Source organism: Drosophila suzukii, chromosome 3, assembly GCF_043229965.1.
Source record: "Drosophila suzukii chromosome 3, CBGP_Dsuzu_IsoJpt1.0, whole genome shotgun sequence".
Lineage (NCBI taxonomy): Eukaryota > Metazoa > Arthropoda > Insecta > Diptera > Drosophilidae > Drosophila > Drosophila suzukii.
The window spans coordinates 2,209,184-2,224,434 of record NC_092082.1 but is presented as its reverse complement, the minus strand read 5'-3'; the positions used below and the strand labels follow the sequence as shown (position 1 = coordinate 2,224,434).

The window sequence follows — 15,251 nt, the reverse complement described above, 5'->3', positions numbered from 1 at the left end:
TCCATTGATTTTTCAAAGAAGTTTATTTCGTTTTGGAATTTAAATTCGAAAAAATATTATACACATATTAAATACAGTAAGTTGAATGCATCCGTAAATTTACAATTAAAACATATATGTACAAGGTGCCTTTTTTATCCGTACTCCCAGTCACAGTTCCGGTCACGAATCACGTCACGCTGATCTCCTCGTCACTGTCCGAATTGGAGTCGTCGTAGTCATCATAGTAGAGCTTCATGAACTCGGAGCCCGGTGGATGTTGCTGCTGCGCGTGTTGCTGCTGTGCATGTTGCTGCTGGGCATGTTGTTGCTGCTGCTGCTGCTGCTGGTGATGATGATGCAGTTGCGCAGCCGCGGCGGCGGCGGCCAGTTCCACCTCCCTCATGGCGCTGAAATGCGGCGAGTGGTGCAATTGCTGCTGCAGTTGCTCGAACCTCCGCTGCTTGGCCTCCTGGATGCTGTTCTCCAGCTTGAATTTCAAGTCAGCTGCCACCAGTTGCTTCTGCATCTCGGCATTGATCTTGGCCTGAAACTCGGAGGCACTTACTCCCGGTGGCGAGGAGGCGGCGGATGAAACCGTGGGTGGTCCTGGAGTGGGCGTGGCTGCGGCCGACTGATCGCCCATTTTGAGGCTGGTGAGGAGTGGAGGCGGCGAGCTGATCTGGAGGCCGTAGCCCACCGAGGGGGAACTCCTGCTGCTGGCGGACTGACTGGGTGACTTGGGCGTCACCGATGCCGCTGGAGGCTCGTCCTTGGCCACCGCTCCTGGGGGCGGGGGCGTGGCACTGCCATTGGGCGAGAGGAGGGAGGGCGAAAGGGGCGTCAGGGGGCGATCGCATTTGGCATCACTCAAATCCGGATTGGGGTTGTTCTTATTGGGTAGGGTTTGGTCGCGGGAACCGCCGCTGGCCAGTAGCTCCCGCTCCTTGGAGTTGCGCCACTTCATCCGCCTGTTTTGAAACCAAATTTTCACCTGCAAATGAAAAGGATAAATGGGTTTTGAAAAAAAGTCTCAGATTTTTGCATTGAAATGGGTAAATTAAGATTGTCCAGTAGATGGAAAGCTGTCCGGAGCAGAAAAATAGGGATACCAAAGCCCCCAGACAGAGATATAGTATAGTTCTAGAACTTTTCATGGCCAACGGGGCGTATGTGTGGTGTGGGTATCGAATTCCGCTTTTGGGAAAACAAACTTCTGCCAGCTATCCGACAACAAACTTTTCTGTGGCAAATTGAATCTCGCCTGAAACCCATACAGACCCCTTCCCCTACCCATTTCAGAGGCGGGTCGTGTGTGTGGGCGTGGCCATGGACCGGGCAGAAGTTTGAACTGCACTGCCATCGCCAGACGACCGGCATATCCATAATAAATGCAAATTAGAGACATTTACCCAAAGCGGCTACAAATTGATTAGAGGCCGCACAGTGGGATAAATACGGAGGAATGGAGAAATTACGGGGTACAAAGGACGATCTTTATCCTATTTTGTGCTCAAGTTCATTTTGTGTGAAATTTATAAATATTCGCAGCTTTTTAATTTACCACACCTTGTTGACAACCTTTTTTTAGTTATTTTTTATCAGTTATTTATTAAAGTTAAAAGATATTTTTCCTAGAATTTTTTTTCTTGATATCAAGATCGAAATATATTTTGTAATATACTTTTAGACACTCCCTGTCCAATTTCCTTGGGTCTTTTTTCTTATTTTTCTGTGCTATTGAAAACTAAAGACTTAAGTAATTCTGAGATTAGGCCCCTCCAATGATTCACATTCAATATGTATTTATGTATTCTCCTCACACAGTGCAGGCTGCAAAGTTGGTCCAGCAAAAACGCTGTAGGTCCTGTATCTCACTTCCTGGTATCCTTTCGCAGAGGGCTTAGCTCCCTGCATTTGACAGGCTAGCTGAGACACTTGAAGCAGATTGCAGGACTCGCCGGGCGGCATCCTTGGCCCACCTCTCCATGAGCTGTTTTTGAGTTATTGTGCAGTCCCGGCTGCTCCTCCTGCTCTTCCCACTCCTCCCAATCCTGGCCAGTGACACAGCAGGACATTCGCACTTTGTAGCCAGGCCCAACAATTTGCAACAATTTATGGGAGACCCACACCCCGGCGGTAATTAGATTGTGACTTGATGTGAAATTTAAAGCAAATTGATGCGTGAAATGGGGGAGGAGACGCGGACCAACCCCCTCGTTTAGATTTAAGCTTGGGCACTTATAAGTATCTAAGTAAATAAGTAAACAACGGCCACAAAAAGCCGCTGACATGTTGAACAACCGATTAACCGCAGAGATTCCCATGGCACGTGCCTGATTTTGGGTTCTTCGTATTCCCACTGCTGTTTCGCTTGCTTCCGGTCATTGAGTTTTCCAGCATCTATCCCAAAGAAAAGAAAAGCCAGAATTTCTCGTTTTCCGCCACCCCGCAAGCAATTGAAATAATAAGCTCAGGCGGCGATAAGATTAATGATTATGGGTCCAGCCCAAAGTCAGTCGAATAATAGGGGGGAAATGGAACTTGGAACCCAAAACCCACCGTCGTCATCTCGTCATCGTCTGTTTCTGATGGAAATTAATTATAAAGCGTGCAATTTAGTGTGCCATGGAGAAGCGTCTGGACATTTCCGTTTTCTGTTCTGCGAGCCCTGTTTAATGAGCTCGAAGCTAGATGCTAACTTTGTACAAAAACCTGTTCTACTTAAACCAAGCAGTTCTAAAAGCAATCATCTAACGGAAATTCCTCGATAAACAACTCGTTTCGGAAATTATAGAATTGTGAACTGCACTCGATAGACCCCGAAAACGAGTCGAGTTTAGTTGTGTGTTGTGTTAGTCCGGCTTGTTAACAAATATTGGCCATGTAACGAGTGCTCTACCCCTAACGCTAAACCTATAATTATTGTCTAACACAAAAATATTCGTTTATTTTTCGCCACTCATATAAAATTAAATTTATGCAAATATCTGTGGTGGCGACAAAAACTAAAATTCAATTGTTGTGAATAGTAATTAGCGGATTCGAGTGTTTGTGGACGAAGGAGGTTAATTAAATGGTGTATTAAATTGTTTCGGAATAATCAATGATAATATTGTCATGCCAACATATTTTAAAGGTATTTGGTAAGTATAGAATTTTCAATAAAATAAACGAGTTTGGAAATCATCTAAAAAGGTTCCTAAAAGTAAGCTGTAAAAATAAGTAAATTGTGTTTTTAAACGTTGCATACTTTTAGACATCTTTACACTATTTTCCCTTCCCTGATTTAATCTTTTTAGCCTATTCAATTAGTTATAAAACTTCTTCCCATGTTTTTTGGGCAAAACTTAATCACATCTTCTCGAAATTAAGTTCTTAAGCACTCTCATCTCGAATTCGGGCTAAACGTTTTGCCGCTTTGTTAAAGACCCAACCCAATCTCTCCGTATAACTCTCCCACCAAGAAGTAGAGCCCATCCCATTGACAGTAAGCCGAAACGATAAGTAACATATTTTTCTGACACGATGCCAGCATAACGCGCATAGAATTTGTTTGAAGTTTTTATAAACCACCCAGAAGAGTCGGGTGGAAAGTGGGCTACAAATTGCTCCCCTCTTCAGAATTTTTCTTTCTGCCCTCTCTATTTTTTTTGCCGAAAATTGACTTTGGGCAATGGGCACAAGCTGTTGTTTTTTGGGGGAGGACGGGCTAAACTGGCTGGAGATGGAGTTCCAGTCCCGAATCCTGACTCTGGCAACATATGTTAACTAATGAGGCTGCATGTCGGGGGTGGACCTTATATATATATCGGTATATCCGTCCCATGGGCAGCCTGTCAACCCATTTCGAGACCCCGGTTGTCATTCGATATGCTGCGTAATAGCGTATTAAATAGTCTGCTACTATTTGCGAAAGTCATTCCGACAGCAGTTGGCAGTGCGTTTTGGGTTACTGACCATGGGCCATTTGGAGTCCTCGTCCTCCCCCTTTTTTGTGGTTATTGTTTCAGGGGCAGGAGCAGGATCCGAAGTGCTTGCAAAATACTTTGGCTTGTGGCCGGCGACCGTTTATTTAGCAATTTGTCAACAATTTATTTTGTAACCAAAGCTGCGAATGATGGTTTTTAATGATTCCCAATCGTTTGGCGATGGGGGTTGCAAATTGGCAAATTGAAATGAAATTTGAGTTATGAACAGTTTCGGTTGGGCTTAAGTGTTTTTTGATTTTGGGAAGTATGAAATGATGGTGTATATAAGGATGTATAAAATAAGTTCACATTATTGTTATTATATTCATTTTATTAGGTCCAAAAAAAAAGAATACGTTAAAAGAAACTCCATATATATTGAAAAGAGGTCCAAATTGGCTTTACTTATTAAGTATACTGAAATAATATTAACTGAATGAGTTATCTTTGCAACGTTGAACTTTTTATCTTTAATCTAATCCAGTTTTTTTGATATACCACCAATAAACGGTCCTTAAAGGATAACAAGACCCATAAAAAGCAAGGCAAACAACGTAAAAGACCAACCCATATCGAGTGTTAAATACTCCCGATTCCCATTCAGGGATTATTTATCGAGCAATTTGATTTAAAGCCCCTGGCTTCTGTCGCCACCGCGGAAAAGAAATCGAAATTGCAAACCAAATAAAATCAGAATCCTGCACGCGTCTGCTGTGGGAATCCCCCCATAAATCCGGGCAAAAAAAAACACAAAGACAATCCAGACGAAATGGAAAATAAAAATATTTATAACGTGAAAATGCCAGAGGAGGCGAGATATATGGCTAGTGGGTGGGGAAAATGGGTGGAAATTCCACAGTTGATTGCCAAGCGTTGGCGGGAATTTCCTTTATTCGAGCTGCGTTTCTCCCCCATTTTTCGACAAATCAAAAACAGACGAATTTGTTTTGGACACGACACTTAAAAAGTTGCTCTGTGCGAAAGAGAGGGTAGCAGCCAGACACGTGTGTGCGGGGGTTGAAATACCGTGATACTCGGATAAAATATATATACCACCGATTCCTTGAGCCTTTGTGTATTGATTTAAAAATGCAAATCACATTTGGCCTCAAGATGTTTTCATTTCCGCCGCGTGATTTTGGCAGCCGCCTGCGGCCAACTTTCAGCTTTCCCCCTTTTTCCCATTTTCCCACCGTCTTTGTCTTCGAGTGTCATTAATGGCAATTAAATTTATAGCGAGCGGATTATGAGGCTGGTAACTGTCACTTGCAGTTCGCCTTGAAGAGGGCGTGACTGGTTGAAGGAGTGTGCGTGATGGGCTTTATTTCTAGGAATTGTACAGAGTTCGTCCCCCAGTCATAAAAGCTTTGTTTATTCATCTTTGCAATGCAAATAGATAACTGTTATTTAATGCAGTGCCTAAAATATATATATACAGTTCTCGGACCTCTCTTGTCTTTTAGAAGTTGGCTTTTATCTATCTTATCTTATAAATAAAAGAAATATTTTTTATATTTGTCATTTCAATTTTCATTACTTAAGATATTTCTCAAATCAAATTTATCTGTATTTAATCCTCAAAGCACTGCTTACAAGTGATATAAACAGTTTCTTACTTAGTAAAATATCTTTATAAATGTACTTTAACTTTCCCAATACATTTTTTTAATTACCCGTATTGACATATTGTTTACAAAAACTGTTTTAGTTCTCTGATATTATGCACCAAACCTGCTAACTCATAATGCATTCTAGATGAAAATTTCACACTGGTAATACGAACTCTCATTACTTAATTACTTCCAGAACGTGACATGCATTCCAAACTGGAGACAAAAAAAAACGCACCAAAACCGCCCATAAATCGCGTTGGCTGCAATAAACGCTGGCGGTTTTGGCTGCCTGCGATTTTTCGAGTGCGTTTGTAAAAATCGCAATAAACGTTGCAATGAACAACACTCGAAATGATGAATCACCTGGGCAGCATCATCAATGCAGCGTTTGGTTTGGCAAACCACAAGGCACGCGACACTGGACAATGGATGCCAGGGCACCAGGATCCCAAAATCCCATTCTACTCGCCAAAATTGCAGGGCAGTGCAGTGTGCTGTGTGCTGATATTTATGGCGGGCACTGTGCAGCAAAATGAACAACAAACGGCCGCAAAAAGTGCAGCAAAAGCAAGGATGGAGGCTCTTAAATCATGTTGCATACAACTAGGCGCAGTGCAATGCACTCACACTCGAGCACTCGCAAGGACTCACACTCACACACACCCACTCAACCTGTGTCACTCGAGTGTGAATATCCGCACTCGTTCATCACCCACTCCAAGTGGGAAAAGGGAACCCAATCCCAAACCTTTCTCTGTATATCCATCGTTAATGGAGCTCCCATCGCCGCCGGCTGGCCAACACTTTGTGTGTCCTTTGTCCCTTATCCAGGACCCCATTCCCCTTCCAGAATCCTGCATCCTGTGCCCAGATTTTCCCTCGTCCAGCCACCGCAAGCTGGACACCCGCTGCGATTTGATTGCGAATTTTTCTGACATTTTTGCACATTTTTGCCGTAGCCACCAAGCTTTCTTTTAGCTTTTTTCTCCACTGGGTTTTGCCTTGCCTTTTGTTTTTCCATTTTCCTTGCTCTTCATTTTCACACTTTGACAAACTGCATTTGATAAATGTTTTCAAGAATTTCAATGGAAGATTTACAGTTGAAGTGAGGGTAATAATCATCAAATAATAGTTGAAACTTTGAAGAGAACAGATTTGGAACTCAAATTTATAATACGAAAAATCTATATTAGGTTAGGAACTTTTAAGGCCCCTTTTAAATCAAAAAACACTTTAAACTAAATTTTTTAAAAAATAAAATAAATACTGTTTTAAACTCACATTTTTTTTTACCGTTTACAAGTGAATCTTATTACTTAGGCGGGTACTCTGATCTATATAGAGACCAGTGAACTCCATAAATCTCCATAAATTAAAAGCAACCTACTTAGCAAACTAAACTCAGTCACTACTTAATCAATCATTTGAAAAGTGACCATTATTTAACCTCCATAGATCTTACAACCCATAGGGAATATATATTATGAAATTTTCCACTCTCGTTCAGTTTCATTTTAACAAATGAAATACTGTGGCATTTTAGTTGACGATGTTTTTTCCAGATGCGGAAATTATAAGATCATTAGGGTGTAAGTGATCGATCGGGCAACTGGGTCCTGAAAAGGGGCGTGACCAGGCCGATGAGTTGATGAATTCTTGAATTCCCTGCAACTGGACACGCTTATTGTGCAATTATGAAATTTTTATGAATCATATGCCAGTGAAAAGCGGCGAAAAGAACAAAAAAGAGCTGCACTAATTTGGCGTGACATTGTCAGTCATCAGCAGCCTCATCACCATCATCATCAGCATTTCGGGGATGACTTTCCACTGTGATTGAGTTGTGATCGATTACATTGTGACAAGACCGAATTGGCCACGCAAATTTTTCGCAGCCATGTGAAAATATGTGTGTCTGCACAAAAGAGTCCTTTTTCGCTTTACAAAAATTAATTTAATTATTGAAGCCCGTTGGGAAAGTCGGCAATCAATGAAAATCGCCCGCCGTCTCAGCCGACATGAATTTCTTATAGCTCGTTATAATTTCATTATACTTCCACCTCGACCTCTCGGCTTTATATATATGATGGTATATATATGGGAGCGAATCTGGGATATGTATAAGAAAGCGACTGCGCATTTCAAGGAGCGTCGAGGAGGGGAACCCCTCCCATTTTCCGGTTTTCTGCCATTTTCCCGTGCGCAGCCATTGCCGTAGAGCTTCCAGGGCGGAGTTTTGTCCGCACTGTTGGCTTTTGTTTCGGCTTTTTCGGGGGCACTTTATATTTATATTTATATTACTCTCCCGTCGCCTTTTGTTGTCTGCTTATTAAAGCTGATTCGAAAAGTTCGCTAAGCGAAATTTTCATAAGCGGTTGAATATAATTTTATAATGGCATAATTCTGTGCTCATTATGCTTATTGATTTTTGTTTTGTTTTCGTGAGCGGATTGTTTATGGATTGCTTACACCAAATTTACAGAGTTTAGTGGGCAAAGTTTTCGTTTTGTGAATATAGCTCAGCGAAATGGGTTTAGAAATGCTAATTGGGTGTTGTTATGGGGAACTTTAGAGGAATTATGAGTTGGGAAGCTTTAACAAGCTGAGTATAATAAATTATATAGGTCATAAACGGTATAAGACCAATTATTTTTAAGATAGCTTTTAAAACACTCATTTTAATAGAATTTAGTTTTAAATAAATTTCTTACACTTTCTTGTAAAATTTAATAAGAAATTATAATTTTTGTCCGTTTTTTCGGAATTACAAAAAAGATTGCACACTTTTGGGCCCTTTTTTGGTTTTATCGACACGAAAATAATTATAGCTCTACGTTACACTATGGGGAATTTGCTCACTTTTTGTGGCATTAATTAATATCTTAAGAACAAAGCAACATTTAAAAGTTTTGTTTTTAGAATTAAGTATATAAAATTTAAAGGAAGTAAATTAAAAAAAGATGGGCGTGGTCCCGCCTTTTTTTTAAGAAAAAAAAATTTTTTTTTCTTGTCAATAAAATAAAAAAAATTTTTTTTCTTGAATTTTTTTTTAAGAGACCAAACTGATTTAAAAAAAAAAATTTGCCTTTTTTTATTTCCCATTTTTTTAGTGAAATTGTAATTTTTTGTATTGTGATCACTATAATTCTTAACAAAAATACTAAAATCCTATATATCAACGTTAAGTAAGTGAAATGATGTTGTAAAATAATTTTTAAATAATCGTTATTTAATAAGAAATATAACTGCACACTGTTTTTCTTAAGATAACATCGAAACTGGCATTTACCAGACAAAAATGAGGAAAATATACCATATTAGGTAGAGGTCTTTAAAGCTAAATTTTAGAGAAAGTGCGCAAAAGTGCACTTTTATACTAACCGAGCTCAATGAGAATTAAATTCTCTACAAGATAAAAAAGGTTTCAGAGGTGGAAACTGCTGGAATCACTTTGTAGCTCTATTTAAAAATACAAATTAACTTAAAGATTTTGATTTTTTTGAGGTTAGAACTAGAACACGAATATACGAGCACCACAATCAATAAATACAATATTAAGGTCACAAACACAAGTTAGAAGTCCCTCTGATTGGATGGTATTTCAAAAACCTCAGAGCTATGTTTAATTTTACACTTTTTGACAATTTAAACTATTAAGAATAATAGGCGCTTTACCAGCGCTGCCACCTCGTTGAAATAAAAACAGGCTTTAACAGCTGATAACTTAACAGTGGTGCGTACTGTTAAACTTTTCTGTTAGTAACATTAGATATTGATGTTATCGTGATGCATTCTGATAAACAAAACCTATTTTTAACGACTTTTAAAAAATGGGTTTTGGCCAAAAAAAGTGGTCAAATTCCCCATAGTGCGTTAGGTCGAAAAAAGCTTGAATATAAATGTTATAAAGAAATGATGCAATCATTTTTCGAATAGAGAAATGTATAACTGGATTTAAAAGAAACACTTGTATTAATGTAAGCAGAAATACATCGATAAAATATCATCTGTATACAGTAATTGTGTTTAAATTAAATAAAATATGATTAAAAAGAAATTTTACAAGGGGGCACCCGGATTTGAACCAGGGACCTGTCGATCTGCAGTCGAACGCTCTACCCCTGAGCTATGCCCCCACTTGAAATATATGAAACCAAGTTGCCTATATCAATGGATTTTGGTAAGCCTACTTATATAAATGTTATCATAGTAATATATTAATAATCTCACCTGAGAGTCCTTTAATCCCAGTCGCTCAGCCAGCTTCTTGCGATCTGGCTTGCTGATGTACTTCTGCTGCTGGAACCGCTTCTCCAGACCCTTCCTCTGGGAATCTGCAAGGGGGGGTAAACAATTAATCGAAACCCTCTTGGGTTTGGACTGGGTTGCCCCATCTACGCACCTGAGAAGACGGCACGTCGCATCATCCCCCGACGGGGCTTCCCACGGGTCGAGTGGGCCCAGGGGAATCCCTGGCCAGGAGGCAGGGGAAACACTTGGGCGCCAACTGCAATTGTTGCAACGGAAAGGAGAAAGAGGAAATGCATTAGACCAAAACACTTGTTAATGGGCACAGCGGGGTGACCATCGGAACTGATTGGGGATGTGTCACAGTTGGACAGCAATTAGGGGGCATTACACTGGGATTATAGGGCATTTGGAAATTGAGTTTAAACTTTAAAAAGTAAAAAAAAATGAAGTCCTAAACAAATAGTTAAATGTAAAATGGTATTTAACTATTTTAAGAAAATAAGTCATTCTTTTTAAAACTGGAATTTTAAGGTAAATATGCCAAGTTATTAGGAAAGAGATATAGAAATTATCAAAGCTGGGCCTATTTTCTAGTACAAATATTTAATTCATTTAGGTATAAAAAAAAATATTTCCCTGTTTTAATGCATCTACAACATCCTATTTTTAAGATTAGATGAAGAGATTATTTTCAGAAGGAGATTCTTTAAACTTAGAAGAGTTTTTAAAAAACTATACTTCTATTCTATTGGAATGTTGAGATATTTTACAAGAAGTTTTCAAAATTCTGTGAGAAAACTTTATTATTATTGTTTAAAAACAACAATATTTTTTAAAAATTTTAGGATATTTGATAGACAGATAGAAGGATCGAACTCTTACCACTCATGTAGGGATTGCGACAGTGGGCCAGCAGCGAGTGGAGGTGCGGGTGGTTGAGGGTGTGCGGCAGGAAGGGCGTGGGGCGGCTGGGCATGGGCTTGGCAATCACCGGCGGAGGAGGCGGTGGCGGCGGCGTCGGATGGCCATGGCCACCTCCTCCTCCTCCTCCAGCTCCTCCCCCTGCTCCTCCTCCTCCGGCGCCCAGCAGCTGCTTGTCTTGCGTTAATCTTCGACTGGCATTGTCCTCGTCGGGATTGGAATTGGGATTCGGCAGCTCGTGCGGTCGACCATCCTGGCCAGAACTGCCATTCCCATTGGCAGTTGCCCCGTGATTGTTGTCGCTATCACTAATTGTGCTGCCAGGTGACGACGACGAGGATGCGGTTTGCGGTTGACAACTATTGCCGGGATGCTGCTGATGTTGCTGCTGTGCATGTTGCTGCTGCTGATGCGGCGGCAGTTGATGCGTTAGAAATGCGGGATGCGGAAAGTGGGCGTGCCCCGCCCCCGGATGGGGGTGATGGTGATGATGATGCGAGTGCGGATGCGGATGGGCATGGTGGTGTCCTGGCACTGGCAACGCCTGGTGTTGCTGGTGGGGATTGGGATGCTGCTGCTGATGGTGTTGCTGATATTGATGCGAGTGCTGCTGCATGAAGTTTTGCTGCAGATAAGGCCATATATGCTGCGGTTGCATGAACTCTGTGGAGGAAGAGTGGCGAAGCCATTAGTGGTGAATGAGTCACTAAAGCGGGGAGACAGGTCAGATTGTCAGTGTGCCCGAAAGTATGCTGCCCCAAAAGGAAGGCCCTTAAAAAAGCTCAACTTAAAAGGAAAAATCACTTTATTCTTTAAAAAAAAAATATAAAAAAAATTTAAAAAGAATAATTGTTTTTTATTTAAGAATGCTTTGTTGAAACATTTAAAATTTATGAAAGAAAGAACCGAAATTATTGTCACCTTTTTACAAAGATAGCATAAGATCATATAGGTTTATTATAGTTTTGTATATGGACCGTTAGGCAAATCGAACTCTTTGTCTTTATAGCTATACTGTCATTACAAATAATTTTGAGAAGTGAAGTGAGAAGTTGTAACTTTGAAGACTTAGGATTTCTAAAGGGGTATTAAAACAAGAAAGTAAAAAAAAAATGCATTTATACAGGAGTATAAATTGAAAGCGTTTCAATAAAATACTTTATGTAAAGAGTTGGTCGTTGCAATCTGTTAAAACTTGTAATACAATGAATCTTTTTTATTGTGTTAAGTCCAAAAAATCATTATAATTTTAAATTTAAAATATAAAATTTATCAGAAACTATCAATAATTTACTTTCTATAATATAATTTAATCATTATTGTTCTTATAGCTAAAACCACTTTGAAGTGTCAGATTGTCAGCCTTGAAAAGCATCTGCCAAAGCCTCGAGACTTGGCTCATTCTCAAGAAATCGTTGAAGCGTGTTATGTGCTGTCTTGCCAATTTCCAGACAGGCGCCATAACCCCCAGGACCCCCACCCCCATACACACACACATACACAGCCAGGCGCAGACAATGGAAAATGCAATCTGCTTTGAAGTGTCAGTGTGAAGTTGGCATAATTAAAGCAAACACAAACTCCGGATAAAGGACTCACACACACACTGATGAGCTCGCACCTTGAGAGCAAAGTTTGGCGCCTTTGATTCGGCAGAAGGATGTGCTACGTACAGGATATCGGGGGATGGAATCTCTCCTTTTTGGAGCCCTGTGTGTGGCTGCATTTCATTTTCTAATTAAACACCCCAAAAAGGCAGCCGCTTTCCCCTGCTTTCTCCACTTCACGCACATCCTGACAGGCTGGCAGTTGCTGCAGGATATCCAGGATATGATTTTAATTCGATTAGAGAACTGGAACAATTAACGAATTAACGCCTCTTTAGTTTTGGCAAATGTGTGCGCGTTCAATTTGATGCTTTTCGACTTTTGTGGCCAACAGCTTTTTGCCTTTGCTTTTTCGGGGGCCCCAAAAATTTCCATTTCTATATGAAAGGATGCCCATTATCCTTGCGTGTATGTGGCACACATGTGTGCCTAATGAGCGCACAAATTAAGTTATAATTGTTCGCTTTTGTTTGTTTTGTTCGTCGGCGGTCTACCGACTTTTCTGTATCTGCATCTGTGCTGCGAAAATGTGGAAAGTTTTTGGCCTTATTGGTTTATGGCCCTGCAAAAAAGTTCATTTGTGGCTTACTCTAAGGGAAAAAGCCATTTACATTTTGAGGGGAAAATTTGCCGAGTGGATCATTGATTGGAATACGATGGCAATTAGTTGGCAGATTGTGGAGGAGGATAATGTGTAAAGAAAGCTATCAAGTGGATAGAGGAATATCAAAAACAATCATGAAAATAGTTTGGGTGGGATATTAAGACATTAAGATAAATTAAATAACTCTCATCAATATAAAATGTGACTCAAGGTAAAAATTACTCAATTAAATAAAAATTGATTAATTTTATAGAGCATTATAAATAATTTTAACAAATTCAGAACTTTATCACATACTTTTTGCCACGCTTTCGCCATAAAAAAACAGCACGATTGAACCCAAAAGATTGCCAATAAAATGTCGTAAAAAATTGTCATAAAATACGGGAAATCGCTAGGCCCGGCCCACTCATTAATATGGAAAGAAAACCGCGATGCCATAATCACATGACAATTAAATCCCACAATCCCAGAGACTTAAGCCGAACAATGCTAAAAAACGGCCAAGGCAAAGCTGTTACATTGACTGATGGGCAATTGGTTCCGCCTACTTTTTGTACCACACCCTGGACCTATTCCATATCTATACCATATATAGGGATTCTCATCCCCCGATGTAAGCAGCACGCGGCAGAGGATCTCGCACTATATCCCATTCAGATCCTGGCGGAAGTGCGGATGTGTTTTTGGATGTGCCGAACTGGTTGTGCGGCTTTGTTTCATAGGGGTCTCTGTGTCTCTGGCTCAATAATTTAAACATGATTAGGTCTGGTTGTGTTTTTACAGCCTGCCAGCTCAGCGGTGAAACGCCCCGAGGGCTTAGGCCAACACACAATAAAATCACGCCGTAAAAACTAAGGCAACTGCGAAGTACCAGGACTTTTAGACTCACTCCCCTCGCGAGGAGTCTGGAAACTTTCGGCAAGGTTTGTTATTCTTTTGGCTTTTCATATTGCAATTGTATTCGCTATTTTGTTTTCGTTCGGCATTAGCCACGGCAAATTAATTGCCAAGCCTTTTTAATGGCATTCTTTGAAGCAGCCCGCGGCGGGAACCTAATTGGAGGGAACTATCTCAGGGATTTAGGGCCACTTCAGAATTAGAATGGGCCAAGGTAATTTAAAAACATTATCATTCTGGCAGAAAGGGTTAAAAGAAAAAAAGGCTAAAAACTATATTTCCCTTTTTAGGGACCTTCATTTTAACATAATAATTAATTTTTAGGATGAAATCCAAGAATGTTTAGCAATATCTATTCATCAATATTTTTAATAACGTTATTGAAGTCCATTAATTCTATCATGGGGCTTTAATATGAATGGGGCTTTATTATTATTAAATCACTCATTACACCATTAAACGAGGAATTATAGAAATCCAATTATAATATGGAACTTGATATATAAAAATGGTAAATCACCTTGTACATATGTATAGTAATTTAAATGGAGCTTTATTAAAAATTAAATAAATTATTACGTTATTAAACAACGGAGAAATATAGGAATGCAAATTATAACACAGAACTGAGATAATGAAGTAACTATAATACAGACTAAGATAGCAATTTCAGTTAGTATCTAATGAGCCTTTATAATAATATAATGGGATATCTTACCATTCCTGACCCGGACTCCCTCCCGGGTGTCCCCAAGGATCGCGCTGACACTGAACTTGAGGATGGGCTTGCTGTTGGTATCCTTGAGGATGGTATTGCCCCCCGCCGGCAGACTGGTCTCCTTGGGCTCCACCTTGGGCAATTTGATTGCCACGGGCTCGTCCACCTCGGCCAGTTCGTCCAGCTCCAGCTCCTCGTCCAGGTCCATGTGCGGCTCCTCGCCCTCGACACTGCCAATATCGGCCACGATCTCATCCGTCGAGGAGGAGCCGTCGTCCTCGTCCATCTCCATTTCGATGCTGTCCACACTCTCGGCACGTAACTCGCGGCACTTATCACACTTGTAGCCGCGCAACTTGGAGCAGCCGCAGGATTCGGCCGAGGGCTGGTCCGCAGGATCCACTGGATCCGCACCCGAACGACGCGAGAGGAGCATCTCGCTCAGGCTGGACTTCAGCTGGCTTTCCGTGTAGGTCTGCTGGGCGTGCAGGAGACTGTCCACGAGGAAGGCCGTCGACATAACGTGGAAGAGCCTGACTGCTCTATATTTTATCCCGTAGTCAGTGTGTTCCGTATTCCGTATTATATTCAGAGGACTTTTCCCGCCAGTTGTCGCGTTCGCGTCGAGTGCTCAAATCGAACTGAATGCGGAGGACAAAATATCCTGGCAGGCGCAGGACGCAGGAT

At 40.7% G+C, this 15,251-nt stretch overlaps 1 protein-coding gene and 1 non-coding gene across 2 annotated transcripts; both read right to left on the bottom strand.

The window, feature by feature from the left end:
• Dbx (homeobox protein Dbx) lies at positions 1 to 15,216 on the bottom strand. Its single transcript, XM_036814388.3, has 5 exons — positions 14,565 to 15,216; positions 10,697 to 11,398; positions 9,966 to 10,070; positions 9,794 to 9,897; positions 1 to 973 (listed from the first exon to the last, which is right to left on the bottom strand). Exons 1-5 carry the CDS (start codon positions 15,082 to 15,084, stop codon positions 170 to 172), a joined length of 2,235 nt encoding a protein of 744 aa, XP_036670283.2. The 5' UTR covers positions 15,085 to 15,216; the 3' UTR covers positions 1 to 169.
• Positions 9,628 to 9,699, bottom strand: TRNAC-GCA (transfer RNA cysteine (anticodon GCA)). The gene has a single exon. It is a non-coding gene; the product is annotated as a tRNA-Cys (tRNA).
• Positions 15,217 to 15,251: the final 35 nt, after the last annotated feature.

Coding starts and splice junctions, on each gene's coding strand:
- Dbx (XM_036814388.3), bottom strand. CDS start 15,084: ATGTCGACGGCCTTCCTCGTGGACAGTCTCCTGCACGCCCAGCAGACC. Junction 10,071..10,696: donor TCGCAATCCCTACATGAGTG/GTAAGAGTTCGA, acceptor CAACAATTGCAG/TTGGCGCCCAAGTGTTTCCC. Junction 9,898..9,965: donor GCGACGTGCCGTCTTCTCAG/GTGCGTAGATGG, acceptor CCCCCCTTGCAG/ATTCCCAGAGGAAGGGTCTG.